The sequence below is a fragment of the Anser anser genome (assembly GCF_964211835.1).
Source record: "Anser anser genome assembly, chromosome: 5".
Taxonomy (NCBI): domain Eukaryota; kingdom Metazoa; phylum Chordata; class Aves; order Anseriformes; family Anatidae; genus Anser; species Anser anser.
Window position 1 is genome coordinate 19,889,468 of NC_139725.1, and position 17,318 is coordinate 19,906,785.

General features: G+C 37.7%; 1 protein-coding gene across 15 annotated transcripts in view; it reads right to left on the minus strand.

Annotated features, from left to right (window-relative positions):
• Nucleotides 1-17,318, minus strand: part of PPP6R3 (protein phosphatase 6 regulatory subunit 3) — a 59,020-nt gene that overhangs the window by 19,932 nt on the left and 21,770 nt on the right. For all 15 annotated transcript variants that reach the window (XM_083839555.1, XM_083839562.1, XM_083839553.1 and 12 more), the window contains 13 exons: nt 13,415-13,647; nt 11,761-11,947; nt 10,890-11,027; nt 10,484-10,549; nt 9,917-10,029; nt 9,077-9,190; nt 8,260-8,389; nt 6,578-6,730; nt 5,174-5,323; nt 4,598-4,662; nt 3,400-3,515; nt 2,929-3,014; nt 187-273 (listed from right to left, as the gene is read on the minus strand). In XM_083839555.1, the coding sequence (XP_083695681.1) occupies nt 187-273; nt 2,929-3,014; nt 3,400-3,515; nt 4,598-4,662; nt 5,174-5,323; nt 6,578-6,730; nt 8,260-8,389; nt 9,077-9,190; nt 9,917-10,029; nt 10,484-10,549; nt 10,890-11,027; nt 11,761-11,947; nt 13,415-13,641 (1,632 nt within the window). In that variant the 5' untranslated portion in view covers nt 13,642-13,647. The remainder of the gene's footprint in view (nt 1-186; nt 274-2,928; nt 3,015-3,399; nt 3,516-4,597; nt 4,663-5,173; nt 5,324-6,577; nt 6,731-8,259; nt 8,390-9,076; nt 9,191-9,916; nt 10,030-10,483; nt 10,550-10,889; nt 11,028-11,760; nt 11,948-13,414; nt 13,648-17,318) is intronic.

Below are 17,318 nucleotides of genomic sequence, written 5' to 3' on the forward strand. Positions count from 1 at the left end.
CACTGAGATGCTGTGCCTTGTGTTAAAAGCCACACCTCCAATTTTGGCAAAATAGTTGTGTGCATGCACACATATCCAAGTTAGTTTAAACTTTCTAGATTTGTATTGGGTTGTGATAAAAATATGAGTTCCACTGAAGATATATATAAGAGAAGAACACTACGCTGTTAAAAGATTTCAACTCACCTGCTGCAAAGATGAATCCTGTGAGAAGCCAGTTTCTTTGAAGTCAATTTCATCATCACTGGAAGAATGAATGTGGCAGGTGGTAACCTATACAAAATAATTTAGTCATTTGCTTATTATATGACAAACTCAAATACACTTGTACTGCTTGGCTGAATCTTCAGTTTCATATCTGAACAAGAAGCTGAGTTATTTGCAGTTTTCTCAACTGCTATACCACATAAAAGAGTCCCTAAAATATTTCAGTAGCATTAACCTATATGTGTTAGGAACTAAAAAAAGCCAAAGCTTTTAATATATAAAAATCCAGACCTATAGCTGACAGTTTTTTTTAAAATACTTGCATCTTCTCTTTTTACCACAAGTCACATTGAACAAGTAAATTGGTAGTCACCAAAATGATGGATTATACACAGATCTTCCTTCCCAAAATAGAGAACATAAAATTTAAAGGAAAACGTAGATATCTGCAGTATTTGCAAAAAAAGTTCATCAAAAAGAAAAAGGCACCTTCAAAATTTCATGATCAATATTTACTTGCAGAAGCGAACCTGGAACTGTTGCCATAACAGCTGTTTTATATATTACCCTTAAAAATAGATAATTTTGATGATCTGACATAGAACCAGTGGGAATGGTTTGTTCCTTAGCTAGTAGTGTGGCTGAGCAAGTTCTTGGAAGAAGTTATTTTCTATCAGAACAGCACACCAGAAGTAATTTTAACTGGAACAGCAACTAGGTGAAGTAACAGTAGTTAGAGCTGACGCCTTAGACATATATTCTATGGAAGACCACTGATATAAAGCAAATCCACAGATGACAATTTACTCTGGACTATGCTATACTGCATTATTCTAACACCTCTAGAACTCCCTGGTACAAATTCTCAAGTGAACATAATGTTTGTTTTTTTTTTAATTTTGTTTTTGAACAAGAGACCAGGCTACACAAAAGGACAAGTTAAACAGAGAAAATGCAAGGCTTCACACATGACAGACACCCTCCTATGCTCCCACAAATACCATAGCACAATGTCACAGTAAAGACACACGCAATGGACAAATGAAGAACACTTTTTCCTGAGGTATACTGTGCTTTTATGTCTTTTCCTCTGTTAGTATAACACTTATTTAAAAGCCACACAATTTGACATGCTTTATTTTATACAGCCCTGCAATACAATTTGCAGCCTAGAAGCACCCCGACTTATTAGTGAATTTTAACAGTGAATTAGTGAATTTCTGAAGGAAACATTCCACAGTAAATTTAACACTAGGGCTGTCAGTAAGTAGGAAGAACAGTAATGCACCAAATGACCTCTGGGCTCATTCTGCCTGGAGAAGAACCATTGTACCAAATGACAGACCAAGTCTGCTGAAGGTTACTGCTCAGTGTATTTGCAAAAATATTCTTGTAAAGTCTGCACATTTCAATGTAATTACACGGTATTCTATACAACTTGAGCTGCCCTGGATACCCCCCAGGCATGCTTTCTGAGAACATGTTATATACTTACTCCTTCTACGATTGTACCTTGGGGTAGGGAACCAAATAAAATGTTCTTTATATAGTTTTAGCTGCTTCTTATTAACTATCTAATCCGTGGTAGAAGTCCTGCCACTGGTGTTGTAACAGTAACAAGCTTGGGACTCTAGCTTCTTCCTCAAACTCTCCCTTTGGGAACCAACAGGACATAAAGTCCAAAACATGAGTTATTTTTCTTGTTTTTTGACAAACGTTGTAGTTTAAGCATAACCCTTAAAGAAAAAACTAGCATTACACCACCCTAATGAATACACTGCATAATTATGCCAGGGAAGGGGGTAAAAATGACTTCTGCAAATTTCAGCAACTTTAGGTAAGAAAACAAGCTCCTCGCTGTTCTGACTAGTCATTTTCTAACATGTTGTAATACTAAAGCAGCACAGGCACTTTTTGCAAATAATTAAATTTAGTGTATGGTATTTGGTATTTTTGGTTTAATTTCCTGAGAATATCCCTAAGGGGGATTTTCCTTAAGAGAAAGGAACTACATGGTGATTCTTAAGGCAACCATGGATAATTTGTCTTGCACAGTGTTGTTTTTAGGCTTAAAGGATGTATATTTTCCTACCTAGTCCTTAAGTACTACCAAACTTTTCACCTTCCTCCCAACCCTCAGGATCCTGAATTCCAGCATCTCGTGATCACTGCAGCTAAAAATAAGTTTTTAAAAGTTCAAACTAAGATGTGGTGATTACTTTTAAGCTGTACATTTAAGATGACTACATAAAACCTCTTCACACTTTTACTTAAATTTAGCTTTTAACAAACATGCAATCACTATTGTTGAATGCAGAAAAAACATTAAAACAGATGCACAACAAAAGTATGCAGTGCAACACACAGTGGAATGCAGGTAGCACTTTACCATTAGATCAATTCCTTATGTTTTTGTCCATACTCTTAGAGGAGACAGGAGCTTTCAAGCTAACTTGACGCTCTAAGAATATCTTCCTTTGTGGTGATTGCCTGGGATGAACTGTATGAACTGAACTACAGCAAAATTCTCATACGAAACGTCACTGATGTGGCTTTAGTTGGAAAGGAAACTAAAGAATGGGAGTCCCAGAGCTCAGCAATTAGATGTACTTGACACTATCTCAATAGCATGGTACTTGGAAAGACTGCCTGTGCTGCTGACAAAAAATTGGGGCCCAAGTAAGCAACGGCAATTTTCAAACTTTATCCAGCACCACTTACCAGGTCCACTGTATTCCTTTTGTTAGTTTCTCCTAAAGAGCTTGTGCAGAATGTCTCCCATCGCTCTCTGACCTCCTCTGGAAGCTCTAGAGTAGGAAACAAAAAACAACGAAATACAATCAACAGTGAAGCATCACTTAATTTTTAAATGTTGTTGTTCTCTTGTGCTCTTAAAAAACACACAAAGCAATCAGAAATAAAGAACATACACATAAAAAAGACATAAGGATTAGTTCATCTTGTAAAGTCTAAACTAAGCAGTTCAGCATCTCCTTACGTTTATTTCAAAGAGCTCTGATACTATTCAGGGATGTTTGAAAAAGACAAACATGTTTAAGGACAACTAGTTTTAAGCAGAATATGTCAAAATATTCTTCTTCTATCCAGAAACTGCCTTTCGTTTTTAAAGTTTATTTCCTATAAACTTGATCATGGAAGACACAAAGAGAAACTTAAGAGTATTAACGTTACCTTTAATAAGCTGTTGGACTAGCGTACTGTTAGGCCCCTTATCTGTACTGTGCACGATACAGTTTGCTATCCTTGTCAGATGACCCATATAACCATGCCGTCTTCCTCCTTCAGCCCTGCAAGATAGAAAAAGAACTTAATTGCCTGTACTCTGAGCAACTGTGCTACTATATTTTGTTATAAATCATTCTACCAGGGGCAGGAAGTTAAATAAGACAGACCTATAACCTACCACTTCTTAAGTGTAAGAGCAGTATTCTAGAACTAGAGTTTCACAAAAATACTCAAGAACTTAAGGTACAGATGTCTAGATTACACTGAGCCAAGCTAGAAGACCGACAGGCATATAACTACCAAGGAAGTACAGAGTATCTGAACAAATTATTTCTGCTTTCACATTTGTGCATGAGGAAAAAATATAAAGCATTGCCAAGATGAAGACAAAATTAGCTCCTAAGCTCTCCTTCAGAGAGATGCTTTACCCCTTCAGGTGAAGGCTGAGAATTTTTTTTCCTGATATGAACAGTTCAGACAGGGTTGGCTGCTTGAAACTTCCATCCTTTCACAATCACACGTTTTCAGGAGGAATTCCACTGCTAAGGTGCTGGTTTTTACATGACTGTGTTGCTCCCCAGTATGTAAGTTGCTTTGATGTGTTTATTAAAAATTTTCAATTGCTTACTGGAGAAAACTATCTTCTTTCCTCCATTCTCTTAAAACTTTATGGTATGTTTCTGTACTTGAAGATGGGTTAACTCTACAGACTGTTGTAAAATCTTATACATTGCAAGAATTACAGACATGACTGTATTCTCAAAAGGTGATAGGGAAAAGTATTAAAGTGATACCAAAAAGTTGGCCTGAACTTCAGGCATTACTAAAAGAGAAACTCAAGAATTCTGGAAGATTCACTATGTGTGAAAGCTTTAATCCAAATATTAACATAAGTGTTTAGAACTTAATTATTCCATTTATTCCCAAGCAAAGCGTACTTCCAAACACCACTAACACTATTGTGATAAGTATTTCATATTCTGGATATTTCAGAAAAGAGATTCTTAAAGTATTTTCAAGAATATTATGCAAGAATATTTGTTGGTCAGTATTTCTTGGTCAGCTCAGTTCTGAATTGATTATACGTATCACAACTCAAATTGCATTTAGACAATTGCAGGAAATGAGAAAGCTAGTTACTCACTGTTTCTTCTCGTTCATCTCCCATGCTTCAAGTATTCGTTCTATTAATTGGCACTTAAGGAAGAGCTATGAAAAAAACAAAATATACTTAACAGCTGTAAAGCTAAGTGGAACACTACTATGCATTGCAGGGTTGATTTTAACAAATCCTTATGTCTTATAAGACAGCTGATTTCTGGTTTAGGATAGATACTTTCATTAAATGGTTCAAAGTTCAGAAGCAGCTGACAGATCCCAAACAGAAACCTGAAGGTTGAACCTACATCAATTCAACTTCTTTTTGAATGTAGCTGCTGTATTTTAGTAGCGTACAACTACTGAAATAGCAATTTTAATTCTTAACAAGAAGAGGAAGTACTTGCAACCTTGCATACTTGCTCACTTTGAGGGCAGCAAAAATCCATTCCATGGCACTTCTGGGTTTAACAGCCTGAACTGACACGTTAAGAAAACCCAAAAGAGTATTATTCTTCATTCTACATAAAATATAGCCCAATCTTACTTTATGAAAGAATAACTGCTATCATACCTTGGTGAGAGGAACATTCAGCAAACTCCTCCCGAAAACATAACTTACATGTTTCAGTAAAAGATTGTCCCCAGTGGAATCCTGATCTGTAATTGTGCCATTTTCTGTGCTTTCAAGAGGACTTGCAAGAATCAATGCAATACAGATTTCTACTTGAGTATGCAAAAAGTTATTCCATGTATACTTAAAGAACATGTCCTGAAAAACAAATTCAACAGGGTTCACTCAAAGCAGGGTCCTTTCAAACATAACTAAATCTTACCCCAGCAAGTAATTTGAATGGCAACACAAGCAAATTCTTCAAGTTTTACAGTAACTAGCATTGTACATAATAAAGCGTGACCTACACAAATTTTAATACTTACATTTGCTATTATCAGAACATAAGGACTATCATACAGGATGAGAAAAAAAAAAAAAGATTTATCCTGGGAGTAGCCAATAATGCACTTCCAGATAAAGACAAGTCTGCAATGATAATCCCCTCTTAATTCTTTCTGATAGCTGCAGCCCTGAGAGTTCCCAAGTCAGAAATGCTATTTATGACCTTCTTAGTCCTTAAGTTTCTTTTCTGAATTCACCATAGACTTTCTGCATCTACAATACCCTTTGGGAATGTGCTCCTCACCATAACGAGATGCCTTACGTCATCTACCAATTTTATTCTTCTACTACAGAAAGCTACCTCAGGTAATCTAGATGTAGTCTGAGAATACTTAATGTCTTACACAAGACAAAACTGAGGTTGAGAGACAAAATTTTGAGCTGAAAAAAGCTATTTTAGTTTTGTAACTATCTGCTTAAAAGCAGAAGTTTACATATTGTATTTTGAAACTACAGTATAAATTCCAGCATGTTTTGCTAGGTGTTTATTAAATGATGCCAACATTTGAAGATTTTGGTCAACCTAAGAATGTCTGCTACAGTTGAAGCCTGAGTTAGGAAGTACTCAAAGTGTAGATGGCAGGCTAGAAGTTTGCTGTGCAACAGTTTGCTTTCGAACAGTTTTTAAAGTGTACAAGCTACCAAGATAAACTGTCCCTTTATAGGGCAATGCTAAGATACCATTTAGTGTTCTACCTATTAAGAGACAGAAAGATTTTGAGGGAACAGCTTAGGAAAAGAATAAAAAGGTAGGGAAACGTTGAACACAGCTGAAAACTTGAGCATACAGATGAAAAATAAGCTTAAGAAAACCACTCCAAGAAAATCATGTATATTTATGAAGGTGCAGAAAATAAGAACCATTGAATCGATCACAGGAAAATGCTGGCCTCAGACATATGAATTTAACAGTAAAATTAGATATCTGGAGTTCTCAAACAATGCGCTAGAAGTCACAACACAAACAGTCTGAAAAGTTATGCTGGAAATGTATTACAAGTTATCTGCATCGACAGAGATAAGATCTTACTAGCATTTCACAAAGATAAGGCAGCAGAAAGTTCTTACCAGTATAACTCCTATGCTGTTAAGCTCTATAAGTTCCTGATTCACACTGCTCATATTTGTCTGTAAAAGGCTAGATATTAATCTAATCACATTTAAACGTGTGTTCCCCACAGGTGGATCCAATACACCCCAGGTTGTCTTCATGACACTTTTCTAAAAAAAATGAAAAAAACATTATTTGTCAAAAAACTTGTTATTACTATGCACAATGAGAGAATAGTGCTTTAAAAATGTACACAGCCAGTCCTTGAACAAGATCTTGCAAAAACTGAAAAAGCAACTTAGTTCTGAACACCATGGTTTATTTTAATTCTACAGACAGGGGGCAATGAAAGACAGCCACATGAAACCAATGGCACTAAAAAGTGATTGGTAGCTGTAAGAGTTCAAAGTAGATGAATTCTATCCAACCTTAAAAGGGATTAAGAAATACTTACACTTCTCAGTGGTTAATCCAGGTACACAGCTACAGTTTACATTACCACAGTACTTGCGAAACAGCTAGGTAGACAGTCACTAAACATATTATGCCTCAACAGCTCTGATTTCATATTGCTTCATATACATGAAAGCAATTTCAAACAAGCTTCTTTAGTTCTGTGTAACATTAGTAGAACACACCGAAGCTCCAACTGTAGTCTCTGAAGGAGTTACTTCCAACAGCAAGAATCTCTTTCCATGCACTAATAGGTCCTTGTATTACAATAAGCACCATGGTTTTTACATCAAAATTTTAGCTGGCTGCCAGATGAGACCTGTTACCACATAACTAAGTATCAGCCAGTCAGAAAAGTCTGGTATTGACTACACTAAGAGCTAAAAATCTACCAACAAATATGCAAGGAACAAGGGAAAGTCATCACATAAATGTCTTTCTTCCCATATTAAAGCACAAACACATTTTGACAAGGAGACCATCTAGAAATGTACTACCTTTCACAATACTGGATGTCATTTTGGCCTAACCAGTGCCACCCTTGTGTCAAAAGTGGCAGACAACCTGCTAGTTCACTTAGCCCGCTCTTTACCTAAGGCAAAATTTAAGAATATGGATAAGACACTCATTTAACTAGTGCTTAAAAAAGCAGAGTCAATAACTTCACTGGATGATTTATTCAAATGCTCAGTACTCCAATCAGAGAATACTCAAGTATCTTATATGACCTCGCTTTTAATGTATATCTTGTTGCAAGAAAGAGATTATTTGCATTTTTCATCTGTTCTGCACTTGAAAGCTTGAGGTCTCATCATTTCTAGGCTAAAATAGCCTTTACCACTACCTTGTTTCCACCACCACCAAACCTGTCTCTTATGTGACCTTTAAGTTCCTGATCATTTTCACTCTGACCCTCAGGTCCTTTACTCCTACGCATTAGGGCACCCTGAAGTGAACTATGCTTCAGCTGAAATTCTGCTGGTAACAATTGCTTGGAAAAAAATACATTATAGGTAAAATCCCTATTTATACAACATGTTGTATTTATCTTTTGCAACAGCATGACATGCATAAGCTGATTACCATAAAAAAATCAGTTAAAAAAACGTAAAGAATTCGGCATGCCTGGAGTGCATGGTACATGCAGTAGAGCTGATCTACTCTAAGTCCTGGACAAGTCCAGAGGAACCGTGCACACAATGAGAGTCTTGCTTCACTTTATTTGGCAACAAAAGGTTTCACTTACTTTTGGAGGCTCAAGTAGGAGTTCATGGAAGGATGAAAGTCGTGCTTTTATGGCTTCTAAAACACTTTTATTGACAGAATATGTTGAATTGCTCATGCCTGGAGGACAGATCTCTATATGGCCTTCAAATCTAGAACACACAAGTCTAGTATTAATACCCAAACTAGTTCTAGAACAACTCTAAAGCTATGATTCTCAGTGTCACAGTTCTAAAGGCATGAAAATAGAATTAAGAGGAGGGCAAAACCAGGAGATTTATATTTGTAATCAAGTGTGAGCTAACAGCAGAACAAGATTCTTCCAAACACTAGGCCTAATATATCTAGGTTTATCATGTTTGAAATCTCCAGTTTGGTTTTCAGCTATTGAGATTAAACTTTACAGCTGTTCTATTCCTTCCTTCATGGCAGAGAAAGAGCTTCACTCATCTATCAAGCCTCTGTTCACTAGTTTCTCAAAGTTATAAGAAGATCCCAAATTAAAAAAAAAAAGTGAATATCCAGTCACGACACTGTACACATGTACTCTATTCCTTGTGTCCAGGAAAAAAAAATGATGAAATGAAATTACTCTTATCTGACACGTAGCAATTAAACTAGGTTCTGGAAAACACCGCAGAAAGACCAGTCATCCGGGGGAAATGTAATAACACTGCTGGTAACAGCAATCACAGAGTTTGCTCTTTTACTACTTCACCTGTAAAAGGCCACTTAAAATGCTTCAGTCATAAGTACATGGAAGGCACTTCACTTACTATTGTTGAACAACAGTTTAGTTAAATTAAGCAGCCATAAGTACAAGCAATAAAAACACTTACGTCTGTCGTCTTGTCTCAAGTAAGGTCAGTAATATTTGGATTGCACTGACTATTGCAGATTCATTTTTTTCTTTATGAAAAATATTTGACAGCAGCTGCTCTATGATTTCTCGTCTGAAAAGAAAGCATTGGCATCAGACATAACACTTCTTTAGGATACAGCTGTTAAGAGAATTAACTACTGTTTGCCCATGTGAAATTAGAGAATAGGATAATGAAATGAAGTCTGTTATTTCAAGCCACCAGGTGCTGCTAGGACAATCACTCCCCTATGACATGACTACCCCAATCATATTTCCCTACTCCCTCTCTAGATCTATTTTTCTTTTGTTTAAAAAAAAATCTATCCTTTTTTGTACTGTTGGTTGTCAGTTTTCTGTCAGATCAAAAGATTGAGCAGGTCATACAGCCATGTAAACCTAAACCTAGAACCTGCAAAACAAAGAAGGTGACACAGAAAAATCTCTGGTAGAAACAAACTTAACTTAAACAAGAGATCAAAGCTGAAGTCCCATATGTGTATTCTGCACAGTATCAAGCTAACCTCCACATGTTTACACGTTTGATACCATTAACTTTGACAGTGCAAGTAATATTTTTAACATTCCTCATGCAGAACCAAGGTACTACAATGAGGAAATGTTAAGTGAAGCCAACAAGGAAGTCATCCAGGTGGGCTCCACGTACTTGCTGAGCTATTTTAAATTGCACAGATAACAGGTAACCAAGAGAAGTCATCAGGAGAAGGAAGCTTGCAATTCTAAAGGGTTTTAAAGGTCAAAAGTTAAATAATAGTGCTCTGATGAACTGAAAAAAGGTCAGAAATTCAAACTAACTTACTTCTCTAGACTTGCAAGCAGTGGATCTGGTTCTGAACTGTTTTGTATTTGTAACATCTGGTCTCTGCTTAGACGAATAATTTCACAGAGTGACTGTGATGCATTTGAATGTCTCTGGAACAGAAAAATGAAGCATTATAGATTAACAACATGCTGGACTAGAATCCTTCATTAAAAAGCTGCATTAAAAAAGCTTGGACTAGAGTCTCTCCTAACAGAAAACATTTTAGACAATAGCTTTGTGACATATCTAAACTTTAACAAGACAAAAAACCCTCAAGTCACGAGGCAATTGATTTTCACTATTAAAAAGGCAAAGCATTAGAGTTGAATCTTCAAACAATACTTAGTCTGCACTAGACTTTGACTACCTGATAAACTGTGCAGGTCCTGGGGGGGGACGGGAAGAAATCAGCTCTCCACAACCCCAAACTACCATAGTCTTAAATAACAAAATCAGGTATCAGGTTATTAAAAGCAAGCAGAAAACAGTAAGACTAAGAGTTCTAACACTATTTTACAGCAACCTGCTGCACAGATGTATCCAAAAGAGCAGACCAATACTTACATCTTCATCTTGAGATGGATGTACAATTTCCACAAGCCGCTGGATAATTCTCTCCTCATTTAGCCACTGTAAAAGTGTTTGTAGACGTTAGCAGGAATGTTAACCAAATGAACGAATTAAATGAATTAATGGCTTTACAAGAAGTAGTTTGAAAACTGCCATTAATCATACTGTTGATATTTCTAAACAAGGCCTAACAATACATCAGGAAAAAAGGATAAAAGCAAAATTAGCATTTCTGAGGAAACGTAAAAAAATAAATATTTACTGTCGAGAAGAAAACCCTTCCCAAAACGCCTACTGGGGTAGCAGACGTGAACAATGGTACAAATTGTCTAAATATTTTACAAAGCATCTTTTTGACAGTTCACAAGTCAAACAAAGGTATCTGAGAAGTTTTACTCACATTTAACACTTCTTGCCTGGGCTGTGGAGGTTCTATGCAAGTCAGTAGCCTGAGCAATAAGTCCATGATAGCAGAGGTCCCTATGTGCTTAATAACGAGGTCTACAAAATCATGTTTCTTCTTTAAAAAATCCACAATCTAGAAATTAACAAGAAAGAAGCTTACAATAGTTTACCTGTAGTTTACATGGTAAACTACACCACATACATTTCAGTTTCTTTCAGTTACTAAAATGAGAAAAACAAATGAGAACTTTGTAAATACTTCTGCCACTTAGCCGTGCAAGGCAAGGTAAAACAGTACATAGCAGTACATAGCAGCTAAAGTGGCACAATACTGATCTGTCTACATGGAGTATGTCTTGGGCCTTCTCGCCAGTCCAGGTTGCTGACCATAAACTACTTAAAAATCTACAGTAATTTTTTCCTTTTTTGTATGAATTCCCACAACTCCTGGTTCAGGGATTGAAGCAGACATAGTAAAGCCTTAACATAATATACTTTCAAGGAAATACAGAGCTTGCTAAATTAAAAACACAGAACAGAGTCACAAATGATTTGCTCAGGTACCAGAGCCAGCCATACCGGCTGTTTGCAGGGTCACACAAACACAGAGGAGCACTGCATTTCTGGATGAGGATTCCAAATGTCTCTCACCTTTTTTTATGACAGTCTTCCTCAAAAGATCAGACCCACTCCCACTGATTCAATTCACTTATCTTCACCTCTAACAGTAATTTGATGAAGACACCACCAAGCAAATACTGAGCTAAGCTAAGGCAAAAGGTAAGCACTGGCACGCAGGCAGTTACTGTTGGACAAATAGCTCAGGCAAATCTGAAACTTAAACTGGAGAGCTTTTAAATATTTACCTGTTCTGGTTTTCTGCTTATAAGAATACTTAGCACCTTGCTGAAGAAACTGGCAAGTAAAGGGTTTAGAGGAGATTCATTTAAGAGGAAGCTGTACAGTTTCATAAGTAAGGATTCTTCTTCTCCCAGCCTATCGTTGATCTGTGAGACATCTGAAGTAAGCAGCTCACAGGATATGTTTGGATATCTGGGGAAAAGGAAGAAAAAAGTGTACATATGTATATCTCCATTCATCACTCGTACTTCAAAGAAGGTACACCTTCAACTTTTAAATCAGAATCTGGTAGGGTTTCTGACCAATTTTTCCAAGAATAGCAGCTCTGCACTAATAAAGAAAGGCAAACTACTGCAAGGTAACAACTACACATTCAGACTACAAGCTGCATTCTTTCATTTCGGAAATGGACTACTATATTCTTCAGTTGAAATAGGACAGCACTGGGGAAGTAGGAAAAAGAAAGGGCAGGCTTTTATTTTAAGATCCACTGTTAAAGCCAGCTGTTCAAATATTGACCTCTCATTTCAGAAAACTATTTTTTTTTGGAAGAGGAAGAAATTAGCTACCAAGAAATTAAGCAGGTTGATAGTACCAGATTGATACTGCTCCATCCCCAGTGTTTGCCCCTTTCCAATAACAGGGCTTACATTACAAAAAGTCAAAATCAATCTCTTCAGGATTAATACTTCTATACCTGTTGCAATTGTGTAGAGACTCACTAAGCTAGCCAAAGACCAACAAAGCCTGCAAAAGTAGTTAGTATTGCCAAATACAGGAACTTACTGGTTTTGATGGCCTCTTAATTACTCAGTGTTCTGAATTGCACTTCTGGCCCTGTGTCATGAAGCAGTACTATCACCCACTCACGCTAGAGATAATTACAACAGCATCAGCAATTTAAGGCTTTTAAGTGAAAGACACTGCTATTTTAAACTCAGCTAAAAACACTCAGTGGAGGTTTGGTTTACCAAGAACAGAGAAGTGCAGCAGCTAAGAGGGTACTCTATTTTTTCTTTTTACATACTATCACAATAAAAAGCAGCTTGCTGCACAGACAACTGTAAAAGAGGCCAAAAGTGGTAGAAGTGCTTGTATACAAACTCTTAGATTAACTGTGAGTTTGAACCTTCTCAGCAATGTAGCAAGAATCATGTCCGTACCCAATTTTTACGCTTCTAGCTCCGCAAAGGAAAACACCAGCAAACAGGTGTTAAGTATATTCTTACAAGGTGTGCTACAGTGCTATAAAATGCATCTTCAAAACAGCTTACTAATTGTCAATAAAACAAGGCTAAGCACCTAACTACAGTACCCAGATAGGGGTTTTCACTCAACTATTTCTGATCACATGAAAACATAACAAAAAGACTCTTCATCTTCACACAAGTTCTGATTTCTGTACATTTTCTTTGGGCAGCAATTGGTTTTGGAGGCATTTCTGGATAAGAGGTTTCCACTCAAAAAATATGCAAGCATTAGAATGATTTAATTAAAGAGTTCTATAAAGTCCCTTCAAAACAAGCTTACTCAAAAGTTAACAGTAGTATACTAAGGAGCAGAATGCAGGAATTCAAAACATTATCAAATTAACACTGGAGTAAATCACCCCTCTTTCTACCTTCCTAAGTCCCCACCCACCCCAAAAAAAGTTCTTACTTGTATCGAACTTTTTCATCCATGTCTTGAGGCGGTTCTTCGATAATAAATGAAACTAAGTCTTCCAAACATTCTGACTTCAACAGAAACTCTATAAGTTTGCGATTCTGAGCCTTGCACTCTTGCAGGACGTCCTCTTCATCCATCAATTCCTTCAGTGTTACATCTTCTCTCTCTAGAAGTGTATCGATGTGGGATGACGAATGGAGATCAAATTTCCAAAACATGCTGGTCTGGATAAGAATATACACAAAGCATTAAGCTTACACATGTATTTAAGCAGTATAAATACTTCATAGTAGTACTTCATAGCTTCTAACCCCGAAGGGACCTGCACACACAGAAGTTTTCTAGAACTTGAACAACACAACAGTAGATACTGAAAGATCATCACAAAGCTTCAAAATCAGACTTGATTAAAGATGACTGATATATATTTACTTGGTATATTTTAACACTCAAAATTAGCCAGCTCCAGGATTTTTACTTACATGAAAAGAACACTAATCGGCATTAAAGAAAAAAAGGTTAACTTTTAATAAATTTGTTCTTGCTACTCTGCTTCTGATCTGCACCCCAGTTCTCAGATTCAGAACAACCTGTTCAGCAATTACTAGATCTGGCAGAATATAAAATGGGCAAACTATAAGCACACTAGTGTACCACCTCTGTCGCTGAAGAGAACAGCTCTAAAGGTGTAGGAATTATAATCATTTAACGTGCAGGCAGCACATGCCAAAAGTGCTGGAGCTAATTTCAGAGCAGGACTTACTATTTTACCATACCTCCCTCCACAAACTTGGAAAATTGGAAAACAAGGGACAATAAAATTTCTTTTGCAGATGCTTGAAAGGCCAGTGTCCCCAAGTAAAGAAACATCGCAGAAGATTAACATCAGCATGAGCAATTGAACTTTTCTTTATAAAAACACTTTTAGCACCTCCATATTAGTTTTGTTTCTTTAAGACACCTTGCAAGCAGCTGCTCCTGAGACAAGTATGCTATCAGAAAAGAATATTTCAGTCTCAAATCCAATAAACTCCTGCTCTCCCTTCACTCTCGTTAAGATCACTACAAGCATTTGCTCCATTCTCCCCTTTAAAACAAGGCTTTTACATGGCAACACTTAACCTCTGATAAAGCATCAGCTAGTCTTGTATGAATGCAGAATTTGAGAAAGTGGATTGAAAGAGATACCAGATATCAGTAAGAAAGAGTTTTCCCTACAGCTATAAACAGCATAGTTTTAAGCAGTACTCAGAGAAAACAACCATTTTTTGCTCCTTTAGTAACCATCTTCCAAGTGTGAAGGATTTAGTTAGTGTTATTTACTGCTGAAAATTAGTAACATCATCAGCTGGGTGGACATTTGGTTACCAACAGAGAACACAGGTGAATTTGAGCAAGAACACTTCTGCAAACTGCCGTTTTATATGCAGAAGGTGAGAGTTTATAGACAGCAATCAAACCGTGCCTTTGTCATATCAACTCTTATGACAACCTACAATATCTAAAACAGAAACATTTAATCCTTACTCAAACTAAGAGGCAGACAGTCCCCTAACAAGCAACTATGAAGAAAAAACATTTTTTGTCTCAGTTTTTCATGGCAATGACAGATCATTGGATATTAGGAAAAATTTCTTCACTGAAAGGATTGTGAAGTATTGGAACAGGCTGCCTAGGGAAGTAGTTGAGTCAACATCCCTGGAGGTCTTCAGAAAACATGTAGATGTAGAGCTCAGTGACATGGTTGAATGCTAGACTTAGCAGTGCTAGGTTAAAGGCTGGACCAGATACGCTTAGAGGTCTTTTCCAACCTAAATGATTCTCTAATCTTGGGCTGCCAAGCCCTCAGAGTTAGAGGACCATGACTGGGGGAGGAGTAAGCAACTTTCCGTTTGTGGCCACCAAAACTGTGAAGGACCAGTGTATCAGCTCAACATTAGTAAGTCCGTGGGGCCTGATGGGATTCACCAAAGTGCTGAGGCAGTTGGTAGATGTCATAGCCGGACCCCTCTCAACAATTTACCAGAAGTCTTAGGAGGCTGGGGAGGTCCCTGCTGACTGATAGCTACCCAATGCTATTCCCATCTAAAAAACGTGCATGAGAGAAGACCCAGGAAACTACTGACCTATTAGTGTAATCTCAGTCCCTGGAAAAGCTAGGGAGATTACCCTGGGTGCTGATGAAAAGGCATTTAAAAAACAAAGCTATCATCAGGCATAATCAACATGGGCTCATGAAGGGGAGGTACTGCCTTAGTAATTTGGTTTCCTTCTGTGATAAGGTCACCCTCTTGGTGGAGGGAGGGAAAGCAGCAGATGTAATCTTTCTTAATTTTAATACGGCCTTTGATAATGTCCCTCGCAGCCTCTTTCTGGACAAATTGTCCAACTTCAAGATAAACAGGTTCATGCTATGCTGGGTGTTGAAATGGCTTGACAATAGAGCTCAAAGGGTTGTAGTCAATGGGACCATAGCTGGCTGGCAGCCAGTCACTAGCAGTGACCAGCCCTGACCCAGGGCTCAATTCTAGGGCCAGTCCTGACATTTTTGTCAATAACCTAGATACAGGACTGCAATGTAACCACAGCAAGGTTGCTGATGGTACTACACTGGCAGGTTTTAGGAAGAGAGGCCTTTCAAAGGGAGCACTGGGCAATTAGCAATGGCAAGTAATTCAGCAAAAGAAATTACCAGGTCCTGCACCAGGGACAGAGTAATGCTGGACATGGGTAGAGACTGGGAGACAAGTGTCTGGAGGGCAGCTCAGCAGGAAGGGATCTGGGGGTGCTGGTCAGCAACAGGCTCAACGTGAGCCAGCAGCATGCCCTGGCAGCCAAGGGCAAACAGCATTTTAGAATGCATTAAACCCAGCATAAACAGCCAGTCAAGAGGTGATTCTCCCGCTATATTTAGCATTGGTGCAACCCCACCTTGAAGATTGTGTGCAGTTCTGGGCTCCATAATATAAAAAGGATAAAAAGGTCCCTGCAAGTATCCAGAGGAGAGCAGCTAAGCTAGTAATAGGGCTGGAAGGCATGTCCTACGAGGAGAGGCTGAGGACACTTGAGTTGTCTAGTTTGGAGAAAAGAAGCCTAAGAGGCAACCTCTTCTCCCTAATAACCAGTGAACACGATGGAATGACACAAAGCTACACTGGGGGAGGTTCAACCTGGACAACTGGAAAAACTTCTTTTATCATGAGGGTGGTGAAATACTGGAACAGGCTTCCTAGAGTGCTTGAAGCCCCTTGCCTGTCAGCGTTCGAGGCATTTGGATAATGCCCTCAATACCTTCATTATTACGTTTCAACTTTTTGACTAGTCCTGAAGTGCTCAGGCAGTTGGACTAGATGACCTTGGAAGGTCCCTTCTAACTGAACTATTCTACTAGGACAGCATTAAGCATTTAGTTAAGTTCAAGTGCATTCAGCATGCCTACCACAGCTACGTAGAAGAGGGAAGCATCAAATTTAGCACTTCAATAGCCAAGATAACAGAGACAAATCCAAGGATCCAGCAAAACTCTTACGATTCTCTTCATTAGAAGACTTTCAGTATTTGGCTTAAAAATTAGAGTAAGCCTGGTATACTCACTACAGAGAAGCTGTAATTGCTTTTAGGGTTCTCCTTGTTGCTTTAATTACTGCGTGCTGTTCACTTAGTACCACCTTACTTTGCTTTTGTCAGAAGGTTTTTTTGTCAGAAGCTGTAAGCATACATAATTGCCCCCCGATTACATAGCTTTCTGTTTAAAGATATAGGAATCAATCAGAAATCATTCCAGAAAAGGTACAGATAACTTCAACTGCAGCATCAGTACTTACAATCATCTGAGAGCCCATGCAAGGATTAAGTGGTTAAAAAACAAAGAATCTTTTCTACTAGAATTATTAGT